Source organism: Crassostrea angulata, chromosome 3 (genome assembly GCF_025612915.1).
Source record: "Crassostrea angulata isolate pt1a10 chromosome 3, ASM2561291v2, whole genome shotgun sequence".
NCBI classification, from domain to species: domain Eukaryota; kingdom Metazoa; phylum Mollusca; class Bivalvia; order Ostreida; family Ostreidae; genus Magallana; species Magallana angulata.
In genome coordinates this window covers 29,348,695-29,367,858 of record NC_069113.1, presented here as the reverse complement: position 1 = coordinate 29,367,858, position 19,164 = coordinate 29,348,695, and the positions used below count along the sequence as shown (strand labels likewise).

The 19,164-nt window shown below is 33.4% G+C and overlaps 1 protein-coding gene across 1 annotated transcript in view; it reads left to right on the top strand.

Moving 5' to 3' along the window:
- LOC128176505 (uncharacterized) overlaps positions 1–19,164 on the top strand; it is a 44,835-nt gene that overhangs the window by 2,513 nt on the left and 23,158 nt on the right. The window contains exon 3 of the mRNA XM_052842900.1: positions 10,690–11,055. Coding sequence (XP_052698860.1) covers positions 10,690–11,055 — 366 coding nt within the window. The remainder of the gene's footprint in view (positions 1–10,689; positions 11,056–19,164) is intronic.

Below are 19,164 nucleotides of genomic sequence, written 5' to 3'. Positions count from 1 at the left end.
CAATTTTTTCTTTTCACTATATCTTTCATTGAAAACCAACATTTTTCAAAGAATCGTGAAAAAGTAACCCATAATCCGAATTTTAAAAGACATGGATAGATAAATTAAGAATTTCTCTAACCTTTTTGCGTCAAATTTAGATATTTTTCAAACCTCCAGTTACTGAGGTTTGATATTCAGAGTCCAAAAGGAGGTTTTTCGGCTTGCATATTGCAATAGATATACATGTATAGTAGAGCTCTTAAAAAATATGTATTGTGTTTGAAATATCACATTTTACAAATGAGTCGTCTAAAAACGGTTTCAATTTGTGTCAAAAAGTGTAAACTGAATCTACTTTAATCAATACAAATTTCTTTAAAATAATACCCCAAATCCAACAGAAAACCGTTTTAAAACAAGTTTTGTTTTCAATTAAGGAAAAAGAAAAAAATACTCTTGGCATGTGAGTGTACCTTAGAAATTAAAAAAAAAGGAAACTTTGATCTATAGATTTAAAAGTCTTTATTTTTGCAGAGCATGAAAACATTATATGGATATACTGTTGTAAGGAAAATACGAGAGAGAGAGAGAGAGAGAGAGAGAGAGAGAGAGAGAGAGAGAGAGGAGTTGGGTCGAAACGTTTCGGAACGAAATGTCCCGTACCCAAATTACTTGATCATAAAACGAAAGTGAAAATTCAATCGTCACAGGGAATCTCAACATTGAGTAAGCGTCTTTGATGATGTACTACTTATTGCAAATTTTTGTTAATGTAAGCCCTATTGAAAGAGTTATGTTTGAGACTCTGTTGATTTTAAAATCAATTAGGTTATATGATAAAAAGATATGGCCTACAGAAGACTTCATTAGCCTAGGCCTAATTTCTGGACAAATATGGCCGCATTGTAAAGAGATGTCGAGTTTTATTTACATTAGTTATTATTAGCTCACCTGAGCTGAAAGCTCAAGTGAGCTATTCTGATCACATTTTGTCCGTCGTCCGTCTGTCCGTCTGTCTGTCCGTCCGTCTGTAAACTTTTTACATTTTGAACTTCTTCTCTAAAACCGCTTATCCAATTTCAACCAAATTTGGCACAAAGCATCCTTATGGGATGGCGAATATAAATTGCAGAAATAAAAGTCCGATCTGTATTCAAAGCGGAGAAAACCTTGAAACTGTAGAAAAAGGGGGGGGGTACATTTTTAAAAATCTTCTTCTCAAGAACTACTGATTTCAATTCAACGTAGTTTAGCATAAATTATCCTTATGGGAAGGAATATATAAATTGCAAAAATTAAGGTCTAATTCTGTTTCAAATCTGAGTTATTACGAAAATAATAATAAAGGAAAGGCGAGTTTCAGCTTCGCGTTCGGCATCCGGTAAAATGGGTAGGCAAGAGTTGGCCTGGGCAAAACAAAAGATTGGCAGTTATTTTAAATCTGCCAATCTCATTAAAATTTCAGGATATTTGATGGACCAGTAATATTTGTATTCGCTGTAAATATGCCGCAAAATAATGCGTATTTGGAATTGACGATTGCCGATCTGCCCCGGCTTTTATTTTGCCACGGCCCGGGTTTGCATACCCATTTTACCAAGACTCGTATTCCATACTTCTAAAACGAGGTTCTTTGTTTAAAGCAGCCATGACATTATACGAAAAAGGGTCGACCTGACTATGATGAATTTGCTTGTTATGCAACAGTTCGCGTATGAAGGGAAATTTTTGAAACATGCAAAATATATCGGTGCCGATTTTGTGAAGTAAATTGAGACTAAATATTTCAATGCGTTGACAGTTTTCACACATGACGTTGGTGTTAGCTTGTTCTGATTTTCGTTTCGTTTTTATTATTTATGCTTTGTAACCTGGGAACTCTCGTCTGTATTTCGTGATTTTTATGTATCAATTCAAACAGAGACTTCGGTAAATCAAACAGTGAACTGTTTACCTGCGCAAATTAAGCAAAATCTGATGTATCAAAAAAGTACTGAAATACAATTCATTCTATCGGTAATTCGGCATTATCTTTTGCGTAACGGTAGATTAATGCAATAGGTTTTGTTGAGTCGCTCGGCATTTTCTGGAGTTTATTCAGTTTAAATAGAGTTTGATATCGCTGACGGAAATATGTAGGTATATACATGTATATATATGATTCATTTCGAAAAAATAAATTGTGTTCTTTATTTGTTATAGTGCATGTTTCTTATGTTTAATTGTTTACAATTTCTATTTACTAACCATATCTGAGTGTTAAGCTTCGAATTATAAGCATGATACAGAGATTTGCTCACAATTCTATGTTTGTACACAGATCTTAAAAACTAAAGATTAAAAAAGTAAAAAATTTGTCAATATTTATTAAGAAAATTTTCAAAGTCTGTTCTTCCAGAAACCAACTTTAACAACTTATTGTATTGTAAACTTAACCTTTTTTCGTCATTATTACTCCTACTGTACATGTGATCCTTGACTGTGTTTGTGTACATTTGTATAAACTGATTTTGAACCTCAAATACCAGTGAACTGGTCTTGAGTGAATAAAAGAATTGAAAATCTTAGGCCATTCTTTTTTTTCCATTTTAAATGCTGAATAGGAAATACCAAGTTAAAAATCTTAAGCTGAATGTAATAAACTCATTTGAACAAAATATGACTCAAACCTAGGCGAACTGTGAGCTCTGTATCTTGCTTATAATTCTACGATTGACGCTGAAATTTTGGTTGAACATTAGAAATTCTATATGAATTAGAGTATGTTAAATACGTGTACAAACAAAATAAAAGAATGATATTCTGTACATACCTACTCTCTGGGGCCCCCTCTTTATACAATAAATAATGTGAAATCTACATCAATTTTGATAGTTTTTCAGACACGAGTAAATAAAAACGACATCTTTAAAACAGTTTCCATAGTTCTGACACATTTCTGTTGCGGGGATAAAGTAATTATCGCTATTCCTAAGAAAATATCACAGCAGAAAATTATCCTGGATTGTACGCGAGGTAAATAACAGTCATTTAATTGAAATGGAGAAGACAAATTAAATTTTTGAATGTTTTTAATTTGTCTCTTCCATTGAGCACATTGAGGTACAATTTTCTTCTTCACATCTATACATGTAAGATTTTTTAAATAAAATACAATAACTATTATGGTTTTTTTTTTAAATACAATAACAAGTAAGTAATTGATGAAAAATAATATGTACCTATATGCTCTCATATATTTTGATCGCTTTACAAAGTGGGGGGAGGGGGCAGAACGAAAATATAGGGAATTGGAAGTTAACAACTTAACAGTGTACCCCTACCAAAGGTTTAGTTTTATATCTTGCGTAGGATTTTCTTATTCTGGTAAAAAATAGTATTTCATGAAGGTACAATGTCAAAGATTACGTGTATGCAAAAATAAGTGTAAAATTCGAATACTTGACAATATTTATTTTTTGTTAATCTACCGAGGGACCATATGGCACAATATCTTTTGAACGCCCATTGTTGCTCAGGTGAGCGATGTGGCCCCATGGGCCTCTTGTTTTTATAAGGTCTGTCGAAGATGTAATGTAAGTTGGTTGTTATTTTGAACATCAACGCGGAGGTTACATGTATTTGCCATAACGCGTATGTAATCGTGGGATAAAAAAAACTACACTGTTAAAAATCAGAGATTGTGCTGGATCTGATCTGAAAGATCCCATATTCAACATTGATACATTGCATCATAATAATCCTTGTTTATAAAGATCTGAAAGATCCCATATTCAACATTGATACATTGCATCATAATAATCTTTGTTTATAGGATCTGAAAGATCCCATATTCAACATTGATACATTGCATCATAATAATCCTTGTTTATAAAGGATTACTACATTTACAGCTGGTTATGAGGTAGATTATTTTTTTATTAATTTCTTTCAACTTTTTAAATTGCCAGTTGAGTATATATACAAAATTTATAATGAATTCAATACATATATCTATATTTTTGTATGTTCAAGAACTTATTATATTAATAGTCGTTCTTTGAGTATTAAAAGTTTATAATTTTAGTTGGGGTAAATTTAAGAACCAGTAGGGTTTTGTGATAGATTTGATCGTGATCATATAATTATCACCTCATCAATTGAATATTCAAACTAATCAATGAATGATTTCTTATTATTTAAGTGTAAATTATTTTCAGCAACTGTACAATTAAATATTATTGACATATTTAATGTCATTTTAATTTTGTTTACCAGTAACTATATTAAGCAAACCTCACAATTTAATTAAAACTAAATCAGAAAGTTTTGACAGTAGAACTAGTAGAATGAATATTAACATTCTGGAGAATGTGAGGAAATGCACAATACACAACTCTGGTTACTTTACTTTTTATGTTATTTGTGATTTAATAAACAACCACAGTTTGTATCACTGAATACCCAAATTCTGTCATGTACCATAAGCAGAAAATATCCTGCGTTTCTCTGTAAATTATTTTGTTTTTTATCATTTGCAATCTAATCTGAAACATAATGATTTATGAAATATTTGCAAAAATATTTACAGTTGAACATCAACATCTCGAACACCAGTATCTCGAATACAGTGGATATATTGAAGTGATTTTTAGGTCCCAAACACTTACACTTTTAGTAATTTACCCTTGGTATCTCGAATACATGGATATCTCAAAGTTTTTAACCTGTCCCACCTAGTTCGAGATAACGAGGTTTGACTGTATATTATTATTCAAATAAGCCCTCTGAATATGTTGTTTCTCGCACATGCTTATTATGAATTAAATTATAAACCTAGAACCAATTTAACAAGGCCTATGACTTTCAGTAGGACGTAACTATCTAATTCTTGCATCAAAACAAGTTGAAAATGATGCTGGTTTCATGTGAAATATACACGGATTGCGTAGTTTTAGCTCAAAAGCCAGACAAATCTTGTTGATTTCAAAGAGTAGCTAGCAATGGAATAGACAGGCCTACGTCACAATGCTGTTTGACACCAACTACCCAAAGTCCAAGCTCTTGTTAAAATGGTTCTAACTCCGTCACCCACATGATCTATGATAGTCCAGGGAATAATTCAGAAGACACATTAACAATTTAGTTTAAACTCAATTTGTATTTTGGCCAAGTTATTATAAGTAAAAACGGTGCATACAATTAAATTGAATTTAAATTTATCAAAATCAAATGATCACCAGAACAAAAAATGGGTCCATAAAATTGTAACAACTATCACAATGACCTTTTCAGAATGTTTGGATGCAGTTTGATTTCTGTCCTTACATAATTTAAATATTTCATATCATTAATGAATATTAATGATTATATCATTTATTTATTACATTTTTAACCGGGTTTTCCAACGGAAAAATCCGGTTATTAAAATGGTGAAAATGGCGGGCGGGCGGGCGGGTGGGTGGGTAGGCGGCTGCCAAAAGGGTACCCTCATTGTACGGATAACTCCTCCTACAGTTTTCAAGATAGGAAGTTGTTCTTTTGCAGATCAATTGTACATATATCAGATGTGTGCATATTGCTAGGATTTTGATTTCCGGTAATTTATCGAAAAAATATCAGCTTTTGAACTTAGTCATTTTTTGGCAAAATGTTGCATATAGGGTACCCCCATTGTATGGATAACTCCTCCTACACTTCTCAAGATAGGAAGTTGTTCTTTTGCAGATCAATTGTACATATATCAGAGGTGTGCATATTGCTAGGATTTTGAATTCTGATAATTTATCGAAAAAATACCAACTTTTGAACTTAGTCATTTTTTGGCAAAATGTTGTATATAGGGTACCCTCATTGTACGGATAACTCCTCCTACAGTTCTCAAGATAGGAAGTTGTTCTTTTGCAGATCAATTGTACATATATCAGAGGTGTGCATATTGCTAGGATTTTGATTTCTGATAATTTATCGAAAAAGTACCAGCTTTTGAACTTAGTCATTTTTTGGCAAAATGTTGCATATAGGGTACCCTCATTGTACGGATAACTCCTCCTACACTTCTCAAGACAGGAAGTTGTTCTTTTGCAGATCAATTGTACATATATCAGAGGTGTGCATATTGCTAGGATTTTGATTTCCGATAATTTATGAAAAAAATACTAGCTTTTGAACTTAGTCATTTTTTGGCAAAATGTTGCATATACATGTAGGGTACTCCATTTCACTGGATAAGGGTTGACATGGATTATGGATACAGTTTACATAAAAGAAAACCCGGTTTGCTGTCACATTGACAGCTTTTCACTTGTTTGATAAATGTAGCATACCGATATTCTAAATAGTGACATATCGTATTTTATACCCTGTATAAGGCAAGAAGTACGACATGAGCGATTTGACGTTATCATCAAGTGTAGTGCATAAACGCTATTGCGGACTGAAAAAATGTATTAATGACCTTAATTAAAAATGCGTTATATTTGAAATGTTTCATCCTGACCTCTCTAAAAATGACAGACCACCGTAAATGATTGAATGATGGAATGGGCCGCATATCAGAAATATTGATATTTTAGTGGACTCATGAAAAAGTATTAGCTGATTTCACACAATTAATGATGCATAAAATAAAGAAGATGTAATTTTTCAGCTCACCAGAGCTGAAAGCTGAAGTGAGCTTTTCTGATCACTTTTGTCTGGCGTCCGTTTGTCTGTCTATCTGTCTGTCTATCCGTCTGTAAACTTATTACATTTTCAACTTCTTCTCAAGAACCACTGGGCTGATTTCAACCAAAGCATCCTTAGGTGAAATGGGTTCCAGTTTGCTAAAATTAAAGGCCATGCCCCTTTTAAAGGGAAATAATTAAGAATTATTAAAAATTTGTTGATATCTTTAAAAAATCATCCTCTCCAAAACCTACTGGCTAGAGAAGCTGTAATTTGTATGGAAGCATCCTAAGATGTGTAGATTTAAGTTTGTTCAAATCATGATCCTCGGGGTAAGGGTGGGGCCACCATGGGAGTCAAATTTTAACATAGAAAAATATAGGGAAAAATCTTTAAAAATTTTTTTCTCTGAAATTAATTAGCCAAGAAAGCTGAAGCTTGTGTGGAAGCATCCGTAGGTAGTGTAAATTCAAGTTAATTCAAATCATGATCCCTTAGGGTATGGTGGGGCTACAGTTGGGGTCAAATTTTTACACAAAAATATATAGAGAAAAAAATCTTCTTCTCAAAAACCAATTGGCAAGAAAAGTTAAACTTATTTGGAAGCATATCTTCAGGTGGTGTAGATTTAAGTTTGTTCAAACCATGATCCCCAGGGGTAGGGTAGGGCCATCACAGAGGGGGGGGGGGGTCAAATTTTTACCTAGGAATGTAAATAGAAATACCTTCTTAATTAAGTCGTAAATCTGTTACTTGATTGGAAGCATTCTCAGGTAGTGTGATATATATAGAAAAAAAATCTTTAAAAATCAGGTAAAAAAGGATGAGAATATAATGGGTGGGGGAAGGGGGGGGGGGGTGGTCCAAAAAGTTACATAGGAAGTAAATTTGATCATTCTCAAAAATATATACATATAGTATAACTAATATGTAAGCATATTGACCGACAGTTGTTAATTCTCAGTTGTTTAGACTGTGGCCCTGGATAATTCTACAGCCACTCAAGGGGTTTGATATAGGTTTTTATTTAGTCACCTGAGTAAACTCAGGTGACCAATTGCTATCTGTTATGTCCGTCGTCGTGCATCGTCCGTCGTGCGTTAACAATTTCAATTCAAATGTCTCCCAGTGTAGGGATTTGAATCTAGGCAGGGCCAAAACACTCGTATAGTGTATAGGGTAGAGGTTCTTAATGCAGGATCTGGCCAAAATGGTAATTTAGTGTTATTATATATAATGTTTAGAATATTCTACTGACACAGAATAAAAACTGACTGCATATTTAAGAAAAAAACAATGAGCTGTCATCTTTAGTAATATTTCATGTCACCTACATGTAAGGCAAGGGTTATAGCTGGGAGGGGGGTATATATTTGTCTTATTATTTCATTCTGCTCAGGAAATTCAATGAAAGAAATGAGTAAATTCATAAATATAGAAAAGAGTAAGAATGGAGCTGTCTATCAAAGTGAAAGCATTTGGAAATAGTTCAAAGGGGGGGGGGGGGGTCAGTTAATGGAGTTATCTTCTCTTGCTTCTTCATAATTGAGTTATCTTCCTTTGCTTTTTCATATTTATTAATTAATCATTGAATATAATGTAATTATAAAGAAGTTGTATGATCAAAAGAGTTACGCAAGTATTTTTATCATTTGAAACAAAAACAGTATTGAACTTTTTAAATAAATAAATAGACTTGTTAATAGTAAAGTAATAATTGGCTAACTAAAAGCACTGATACATGTAAAATGATTTTGGTATAAATACCAGATGGTGATTAGTCATCAGCGAAGGTTGAACATACAAAAGCTGGAAAAGGGGAAGTGAGTAACTCATGATGGCTTTTAAAATTGTTTTTTTTTTTTATGTTTTTTTAAATGTCCACAGGGAGAGTTTCTGTCTGCCCCTGCGATGGTGGATGGGAGATTGTTTTAGATAACATATGTATATACTAACAACCTTGTTTTAGTTTATCTATGAAAACATATACACATAAAACCTATCCTGAAAGTTAACAAATATGGGAAAATTATTTTCGATCAGAGTCTAGCACCTTATTAATATCGGGTCATGATCTCTATTAATGTCATCTTTAAGTTTTTTGCTAAAATTATAGGTTTCATAGTCCTTTTTGAAAGATTTCAGGTAGGGAGGTGGTCATCATTACAAATTTATAATTTTTCTACTCTAGAATGAAACTTAATTAAATGCCTATATGAGACTCCTCGACAAGTTTGTGTATGGGTTAATGCTAGTAATGCTACTTAGGTTACTGTTAAGGCCTATTGGCCTCATGTTAATATGAACAGTTGTTTAAGATCTTTTTCAGAATAGCATTGCTCAATATGTGATATAGCTCTGAAATCATCTAGTTACAAAAGGGTCTCAACATAAGAATATCTGTAAAAAAAAATTGAAAATCTTTTAATACAGAATCTATTTTACTTATTCATTGTAACAATATTTTGGATGTGACTTCATAAAGCTAATTTTATAATGTCTATTGTTGCTCAGGTGAGCGATGTGGCCCCTAGGCCTATTGTTTATGTTTAACACATTCTGAATTTAACTATTGTAAATTGATATGCAAAAAATGACATCATAATTGCACTCGATCTCAGAAGGCGAGGAGTTTCCCAAAAGTGACAGAGTAAGGGGGCCATGCGATATATTACCTTTTTTCTTTTTTACCTATAATCAATGACAGGATTTTGAAGAACTGAACAAAGACATTCAATGTAACAGTTTTATGATGTCAAACGAAATCATTAAAGTAGAGTAGTAGAATTGATATTCAATTTGTTTAGTTGATATTGTATCTAATTTGTAATACTAATAAATAAAATTCAATGAGTGAGCAGTGATTAGAGTAGTTGTCATATATATATACATTTTAAGGTGGAATAACACATCATCACAAAATGGCTGACCTCTGATCGAAACGACATTTAATTTCATTAAAAGGATTTTATTGACAGAAACATGTGACTTACTCCATAGCTGAGTGGATAACGTGTCGGGCTTGTGATCCGTACATCCCGAGTTCAAATCCCCCGGTGGCTTTTGTTTTTTAATATAGTATACATGCTGAATTGAATTTTTTAGATATTTATTTTTTATCCCCCAAACTGCAAATTTTTCGATTATTTGACATATTTACAGTTTATTTATCATTATATCTTTTATAATCAAATAATTTACTGTTAATTTGAGTGACTTTTTCCAGGTGGGTTATTCCACCTTAACATAGAATCTAATGAAGAGTTCATTAGCACTCTTAGTAATGTGAAATGGCACAACATGAAACACGTCTGTACTAAATGTGACCTCACAGAGAGATATTTGTAAGATTTATAATGTTTCTGGACTTAAAGGAGCTGAGAGCTGGCAGTCATTCTTCAGACTGGAACCCAGAACTTGAATAAATGTTTTTGACAAAGCATTGACGAGGAGATATAATGATATTCCTTAAAGATACAAAGTGTCACTCCCAAATTATATGCTGCAAAACTGGGTCATGTTTATGTTAATTAGTTTTAAGCCATTAGGGATGAAGGCAGTCAATGAAATATTTGTAACATTTACATTGGTTGAGTGGGATTTGTGAGACACGGAGTAATCTTTTTTCTACTTTTGGTAAAATGATAACATTGTTATCATTTTACCAAAAGTAGAAAAAAGATACTTCAACCAATAATAATTTATACCTTTTCACCAATTTTTAAAGTATCAGTATACTAAATTCTACAACTGCAACTTGCTTTTAAACAGAGCAATGTAAATAAAAACAATGTTTATTTCCTCCTTATGTCAAACGCCTTGGTATCAGTTGATTACTCTGTGTCTCACAAATCCCACTCAACCACTGTAAATGTTCAAATCCACTGGGGATTGTAAAATTTTTACCTTTCAAAAAAATTGTAAAATATTTTTTTTTGATGAAATATTGTAAAATTTGAAAATTCTAAATCAGGGAAAGTAATTTGATTGTAATGTACATTAATATCGACAGATGTCCCATACCACCTTAATTAAATTCCAACCTTCATTTTCTCTCTTCAGATGAGACAGTTGATTTTGTAAGTGAACCTGACCCAGATCTTATAGCCTCAGCACGATTTAAAAAGCTCAAGCTTGAATTCCTTTTAGCAGTGGAAAAAATCAGGAGAGAAACAAAGCTAACTAAATCCAGGGCTCAGCAGACCAGACAAAAACCTGTCCTTTACACTGGAGTACAGAAGAATTGTCAACAAGGTCCTAAACCCTGCTGTGAATCTCCACCAGTTTCCAAACACCTTAGTTTTCCCCAAGAGGAGTCTTGCTGTAAAATATCAACAACTGTACATTCAAATTTTTCAAACATTCTGAGCTCAGCCGAACAAATTGCCACTTCAGTGGCATCCCAGAGAATTCATGAAAGCGGTACCTGTAAGTACATTTACTTTGTAAATTTGTACTGCATAAAGGGTCTAGTCATGATTGACCTGAACATTTTAAGATTTTGTCTCCATTTTTCTTTTTCTTTTTTCTCACCTGAGCAGAAGTCTCAATCGAGGATTTATGTGTCCAGTGGCTGAAGTAGTCTGCTTTTTTCAAATATGGCATTAACTTATTAGTTCACCTGGGGCCCGTTTCTCAAAAAGGCGTAAATTTGGGCCTAAGTCAGTCCAACTAATGAAGTTACGCTATTATTTAGTCGGGTCGTAGTTGCATTTCTGAAAGAGGCATAAGTTAGGGTTTAACCCTTAGGCTGCTGCATTAATTTTCGCCAAGATGGCCGCCACTGCTGAATTAATTAATCACAATTAATGGTAATTGACCACCGAGTTTTAAAATCATATATCTCAGCAACTATTTATGCTACAGTTACCAAACTTATATTAAAATGCAAGAGAAAATGTTGAAGATTTCAATGCAATGCTCATTTTCTTCATTTAACTTGTATTTATCAATCTAGGTACGTTCAAATGTGAAAATCAATAAAAATCAATGCCTTTTATTGTTCCATTCTTCAATTGTCATATTTTAGATCCCAAATGACTGTAAAAGTTCCTTAGTATATGAATAAGTCATACATTGTTAGATTCATTTTTATTCATATCATTTTTGAACAATGGGTAAACAATTAATAGGTCAAAATAAAGAAATACATCAAACACTTTATCAATGTTTTTTAATGTTGGTCTGATTCACATTCTCGGACTGCACACGTCTCTCGGTAAAGATGTTGATCAATTAAACAAGAATTACCATAATCATATCATTAAAAAATAATTAAGAAACGATAAAGGTTCGTAATCCTCCATTTTAGCGTTTAATTTTTCCTCTCTGGTGAATGGGATATTCCATGGCGGTGGATCAACACGCGACCAGTCTGCCTCGAGATCGGCATCAAATTCTTGGTCATTTCTTAGCACAAAGTCCATCAAAGACACATAAATCAATAATTCAACATCTTCTAAGTTATGTACTGCAGGATTAAATCCATCAAAAGTATTTACGTCTTTGCTATCACTGTGAAAAAAGTTCAAAACTTTCGTCTCGTCGCTTCTTTCTATGTTCGCCATTTTGGCTACAAATTCAAAACATTTCTCGGAAGTTTACCGCTCTACAGCCTTTATTTTAAACTCTTGAAAACTCTAGAAACCTTCCGAAAACATCAATTGACCAATCAAATTTCATTCCTAACAAAAGCCATCATGTTTTTGTTCAAAACGAGGCTTGGGGAAACCTTAGATAACTCGCTCTCGCAAAAACGACAATAGTCGCGCGTAGCAGTGGTGGACCTCAAACTTCGGCGCAACAATAGTCGCGCGTAGCAGCCTAAGGGTTAAATATCGAAGAACTTAGACATCTCTGCTGAGTACTAAGCATGCACATATACTATTTTGTTTTGCTTTGAGGCTATGATTATATGTGGTGGATTATTTTCAAATTCATAGTACAAGTACACATTTTATAGTATACCACTGAATGTGCATAGTTCATGTTGTTCATAACAGTATATATTAATGAAAGTAGTACGATTGCCTATACACTTGATTGTATCTAAATGTGAGTTCATAAACATTCAAAATAACATGTAGCTTTCATACTAGGTGTACAAAAATGAAAATGAGAATGCATATGTGTTGTAAAATTGTATAAGTCATATGTGTAAGGACACATACAACCACATACAAGGACAAATTACATCTGTATACGATTTCAGTTGCTCCTATTTAAAGAAGTATTCTCATGACTATATTTTGAAATCTGTTTCGTTTTAAAGGTTCAAATGTTATTCTATGCTCACTGAGTATTGATTTAAAAATCAATAATCAATTCGTACTTAATTACATCCATCTTGTTGGGGAATAAATGTTTAATTTGAATTATAACATCTTTTTAATTATTTAATTTATATAATTTATCAGGATATACCCATATTCATACTTTAGTTTTACAGTACAGCTCACGAGTATCCCGACACCCACCGTGTAAAAAACACGGTGGAAAACGGTCTGTGTCGCACCGTGTACACGGTGTGACACCGTGTATGTGTATTGGAAAATTCAAGAAAAAGCACCGTGTCGCACCGTGGCCGCCCGTGTAACTCCGTGGCCACTGTGTTACTCCGTGGATATTGTTACCTGAGACGTTGATAGAAATAGTGTATGTTTAGAAATAAATAAATTATGGCTAAACAAGGGTTGAAACATGTATACCCTTTTCATATTTAAAAAAAAAGAATGTCGACTTACGTTGCACGGACCCAGAAAATTGTCGGGGCTGTCAACGTGAAGTTAATTTTTTGTGATCTGGTAAATAATAAAATAGTAAATAACAACCACATATTACCGGTGACTGGAATAATTTGGACTTCAGCTATTTATGTAGCAATAAATAAACAAAAAATCACTTTTACATTATAAATTATATATAAACTCTTGTTGAATTATATATAAGCATTGTACATGTACTAAAAATATACCCGCATTTCATAAAATAACTTTCAACTTTATTTTCGTATAGCTGGTAATGGCCTCGTGATTTCACATGAAAAAATCACTCGCGCGATGTACGGAAGCTGATCAGACAACATTGTCTTTCATCTTGGGTTCTATACACAACAGGTGTTATTGTCTGTCTTGTTAGGTGTCAATGTAATCTACAACTAACTGTGTGTATATTTGGACGTCTGAAGAGGTGTACTCGAGATGCCGTTATTCACACCTTTCCACGGACACCTGTTTGGTAACTCATCACAACCCGTCGTGTGTATGGTCTGAATATATCTTACTTCTACTTTGTTAGTTGCATGATTTTTCCTAATCTCTAACAAACAAACAAAATTGTCTGTAGATATGTACACAAACAACTACACGTAAGACTATCGGCGCGTGGATCCGGGGAACAATTTAGCAACTCTATAAATGCGGGAATTTCACAAAGTATTAACTTGCGATAAGAAATTATTTACCGGGTAAACAGTGATGTATGTACGAAAAAAACCCTGATTGATTAAAAAGATGAATGAGATAATACCGGTAACTTTTTGCAAGCATTTAGAACAAACACAACTTTATTTACTGTATAACCAATCTAATATGTGTGATGTGAAATAGGGTCGAAATTTTAACGAAAAATCGTGTATTTTACAAATTTTAGTCACTGTGTTGAAATCGTTATTAAAGCCATGGATCTAAAATCAATGAATTTAATTCATACAAATAGAACTCTTATAATTCTAAAATGATTGCACAAAAGTACACACTGAGAGAGAGAGAGAGAGAGAGAGAGAGAGAGAGAGAGAGAGAGAGAGAGAGAGAGAGAGAGAGAGATTTTACAACGCAATATTCCAACCCTCATACAAGCAGTATAAGAATGAAGAAACTAAACATTTCAAACACTAAATTCTTCATTGTTAAACATTTTTCTATTTTGCGGACTTAATTAAAAAAACAATGGACAGCATTTTTTTTCCTTATCATGCATGGAAGGAGCACGTGGTCTATCTTGCGGGCTGATTTGATTGACAGGGATAGCACGTGGACTCTGACTGCATAGATTCTATCGCAATTTTAGGGAAAACGGTTCAATATAATGGAAACTATAAATCTAACTTATTACACTGAATTGCAAGTAAAATGTACTATTGCACTCTTGAAAATGTACTTAAACTCATACTGACTCTCTCTCTCTCTCTCTCTCTCTCTCTTATATGAATATGACGATCATTAAACAATCAAACATTATACTGACACTCTCTCTCTCTCTCTCTCTCTCTCTCTCTCTCTCTCTCTTATATGAATATGACGATCATTAAACAATCAAACATTAATTATTGCAATACTGAATAGTTTCTTGAAACACAAATGATTTCTAAACTCAAGTTGCTTATGAAGATGAAATAAAAAATTATCAAGTACCGATCCACGTATTCTAAGCGCAATGAATTTGTACCGTGCGGTACTACATGGACAAGTACATCACGCATATGTATAAAAGAAAGAAAATTTGAAAATATATTAAATATAAAGCTGTATAATATTATGTATATTATTTAAAGAAAGTACATTTGTTTTCAACAACCCGTATAAGTTGTTATCGTTGAATATAGTATAAGTGAGAAAAGATCACAGTTATGATTCTATGCACTATTGAAACTGCCAAACTACAGTAACTACGATTACTACTACGTTTAAAAACGGACTGAAACAAAAAACTTATGAAACCGTGTATTTGAATTTTAAAAAGGAAAAGAAAGGGTTAGTGTTTTAATTGATCAAACCTTTATGTAGGCGATATCGATTTTTTTGGTTCTTAATATCAACAAAAATCAACCGTAACAATCGCATACGTCTGAAAATTGCGTGCCTAAAAATTGTATTTATTTATTTTTATTTCTTTATCTTTTTCTTTAATTCTCTTACCAACATCAATAGATATTTTATTCTTTATAAATTTTATTTCTAAATCCTCCTTTTTTCACAGGTAAATGCCGCGTGTTACACCGTGTTACTGTCCGTGTTGAATCGCGTTGCACCGTGTCGCACCGTGTTTTATCTCGGGTCGTGGCCGTAACAGAGAACAATAGATCAAAGGTACCGTCACTTCCACGCTCAGCGTGGACTTTCAAACACGGTGGTCGGTGTTTTTGTCGGGATACTCGTGAGCTGTACTGTATTTCATTAACGAATAGTAATGTACAATGTATATTACATACGTTTAATAAGTCAAGCCCATTATTTATCTAATTGATTTAATCTTAATTTATTTAGAAATAGGAACAGTTATCGAACAATAGGTATTTTTAAGTTATACGCATATGATCAAATATTTCATTAAATGCGAGTGTTTTCTTTAATAACACATAAAAAAAAAAAATTAAAATTATCTGTTTATTTAGCCTTAGAAACAAAACACTCGCCATTTTTGTGCACTAAGGACTTCTGCCTACCCATTAGCGGGCGTAGATTTAAACCTAAATTTAGTCCCAACTAAGTTTCCGCCTTTTTGTGAAACGCAACTTAAACTGGTTTTGAGGTTTAGTCCCTGATTTAGTCCGGACTAAGCTTACGCCTGGACGTAGGCCTTTATGAGAAACGGGCTCCTGAGCTGAATTAAAGCTCAAATGATTTTTTCTGAACACATTTTGTCTGTGGTCCGTCTGTCCGTCCGTCTGTAAACTTTTCACATTTTCTTCGTCTTCTCCAGAACCACTGCGCCAATTCAACCAAACTTGGAACAAAGCACCCTTCGGCAAAGGGGATTCAAAGTTTTGAAAATTTGCTCACTAATTCACGGACAGGGCTAGTAAGAAATGAATTTTGGTAGCACTGCAGGCAACCATGCATTTTAAGTTAGTGTCTACCCCTGATACTATTTCATTCATGTTTATAAAACAAACATTGTTAAAACATTTTCACACAATTCACTTGATTCCCATTCGTATCTCATCTGCCAATTATGTATTATGAATACATTGGTTAATTTGGTTTCTCTTGCCTCAAGCGTTTAATTATTGTTCACATTTATTACCCGACATTCGGAAGCTATGTTTAAAATCCCTGGGTGTAAATCATGTGACTGGCCAAAATGGCCGCCTAATGCATGTCAACTGTACAGTTTCGGATCAAAATACGATGACCGCTGACTGCGTTAGACAGGGGACCACTCTTTAGAGGGCAATTATATAGGATTTTTCGTCGGGAGGAAATAAAATGACCACATATGAAGGGTGACTGCTTAATAGGGGTGGCCGCTTCAGCAGTTTTGACTGTATTTTTCAAAAATCTTCTTCTCAAAAACCATATGGCCAGAAAAGCTGAAACTTGTCTGGATGCATTTTTTAGGTAGTGTAGTTTCAAGTTATTTAAATCATGATCCCCAGGGGTCACAAAGGGGGGGGTCGAATTTTTACATAGGAATATTATTATAAAGAAAAATCTTTAAAAATCTTCTCAGAATCCAAAAAGCTGAAACTTCCTCGGGAAGTGTAAATTTCTTCAAATCATGATCCCCAGGGTTAAGGTGGTACGACATTGGGGGGGGGGGTGGGGGGTGGGGGGGTCAAATTTTTACATATTTTTACATAGGAATATATGGAGAAAATTTTTCAGAATAATCTTCTCAGAAATTGATCAGCCAGAAAAGCTAAAACTGGTGTGAAAGAATTCTCGGTTAGGATAGATTTAAGTTTGTTCAAACCATGATCAATTTTCTAGTGTAGGGTGTGGCATCATTGAGGGGCAAATTTTAGCATTGGAATATATTAGTCTAGAGAAAATTCTTTAAAAATATTTTGTCCAAGAAACCAATCACCCAGAAAAGCTGTAGCTTGTGTGGAAGCATCTTTAGGTAGGGAGATTCACGATCCCGGGGTAGGCTGGGGCCATAAGTGGGGGGTGGGGAGGGGGGGGTCAAAATTTTACATAGGAATATATAGGGAAAATTCTTTAAAAATCATCTTCTAAAACACAATTTGCCTAGAAAAGCACTTGGTCAGTACCAGATAGTGAGATTAAAATTTGTCAAAATCATAATCTTCAAGAGTAGGTTGGGCCACAAGGAGGGGAGGGGGGCTTCAGTTTTACAAAGGAAAACATTTAAATCATTCACAAAAATTCAAATATATGTAAATTAAGTTGTACTTTTATGGAAGCATTTTGACATATTGTTGATTCTTTAAAATTTTTAGACAGTGGCCCCTGGAAATTCTTGGGCCTCACAAGGGTTTATAGTCCATGTATAAACAGTTGTTTAAGATCTTCTGGAGAACTGCAATGCTCAATTTTCGCGGATTTAATGGGTCTCTCTAGACTAATCATACTTTTTCGGAACACCTCAGTAATTATATACTTAAATGTAAACTTTTGGTGCTTTAGATAAATTTGGTGAGTATTTAGTTCATATTGATATGGTGCGTTCATAATGCTGCTAAAATATGTACTGTGGTTTTATCAATATTCGTTGAATACCAATTTTCATGGATTTCGTTGTTTAGTTGATCCACGAAATTAAATGTTCATCGAAGTGCAATTTCTATTAACATTTTGTATTAATAGGGTCATTGGCCATGAATTTACCTATCCTTGAAACTGTTGTTTTCACTTCATCCAAGAAAATTGATACCTTTGAATATTAATGAAACCACAGTAGTCAGACAATAGGAATAAGACTTTCGATCTGTTTTTCCAACTTAGATCTCATCAGAAATCACTTGGAGAAATTTTAGAACTTGTTTTAAACATAACGGAACTATGGGCTTCCTATAAATCCAAGATGGCGAGTGTTGTCTCTTTATGTTATTTTTTAAGTACATTGAATACACTTTTATCCATGATTGAAACAGGGTTTTCAGTGAATGTTTTTATTGCAATGCACAGAAATACACACAAGAATACCAGTTTTAATCATTTATGTCTTCGGGAACAAATAATAGAACTCCACTATCTGACAACAGAGCCCCTGTGGCATGATGGGTGCAGAAAGAGAAAAAGAGAAAAAAGTTGATAATAAAAGAGAGAAGTAAATTATAATTAATGATTGAAGTGATAAATAGGTTACGAAGAATCAGATCAGGTAAAAATGAGAGAAGTTGGAAGGCTTGTAAGTTAAGAATGAAATAAATTGATAATGGAATTCAAATATAGTTTTTAAGGCATCTAGCTAATGCTTGGAAGCCTTCTAGCAATCATCTGGATTGGAATCGTCCAAATTCACATTCTGCACCGCCTTTTTAATGCGCATAAGAAATTAGAACCTTAAAGTATCAAAATATTACAAGATTTTTATTCCATTCCACAGTCAGGCTGAAAGGCAGATGAGGAAAACAAACTTGACTGTTCATAGACCCCCCAGCCTCCTTAAGGTGAAAGAAATTATCAAAACACCCAAAACTGTTCAAGAAATGTTTTTTAACTTAACAAATCCAATTAAATATCAATATGTAAAGCATTGATTTTTTTAACACATTGTTGAGAAAACCAAGAGGAGAGATGTTAAATCAAAACCATATATATTTCTTAAAGAGTATTTTAAGTGGAAAAAATT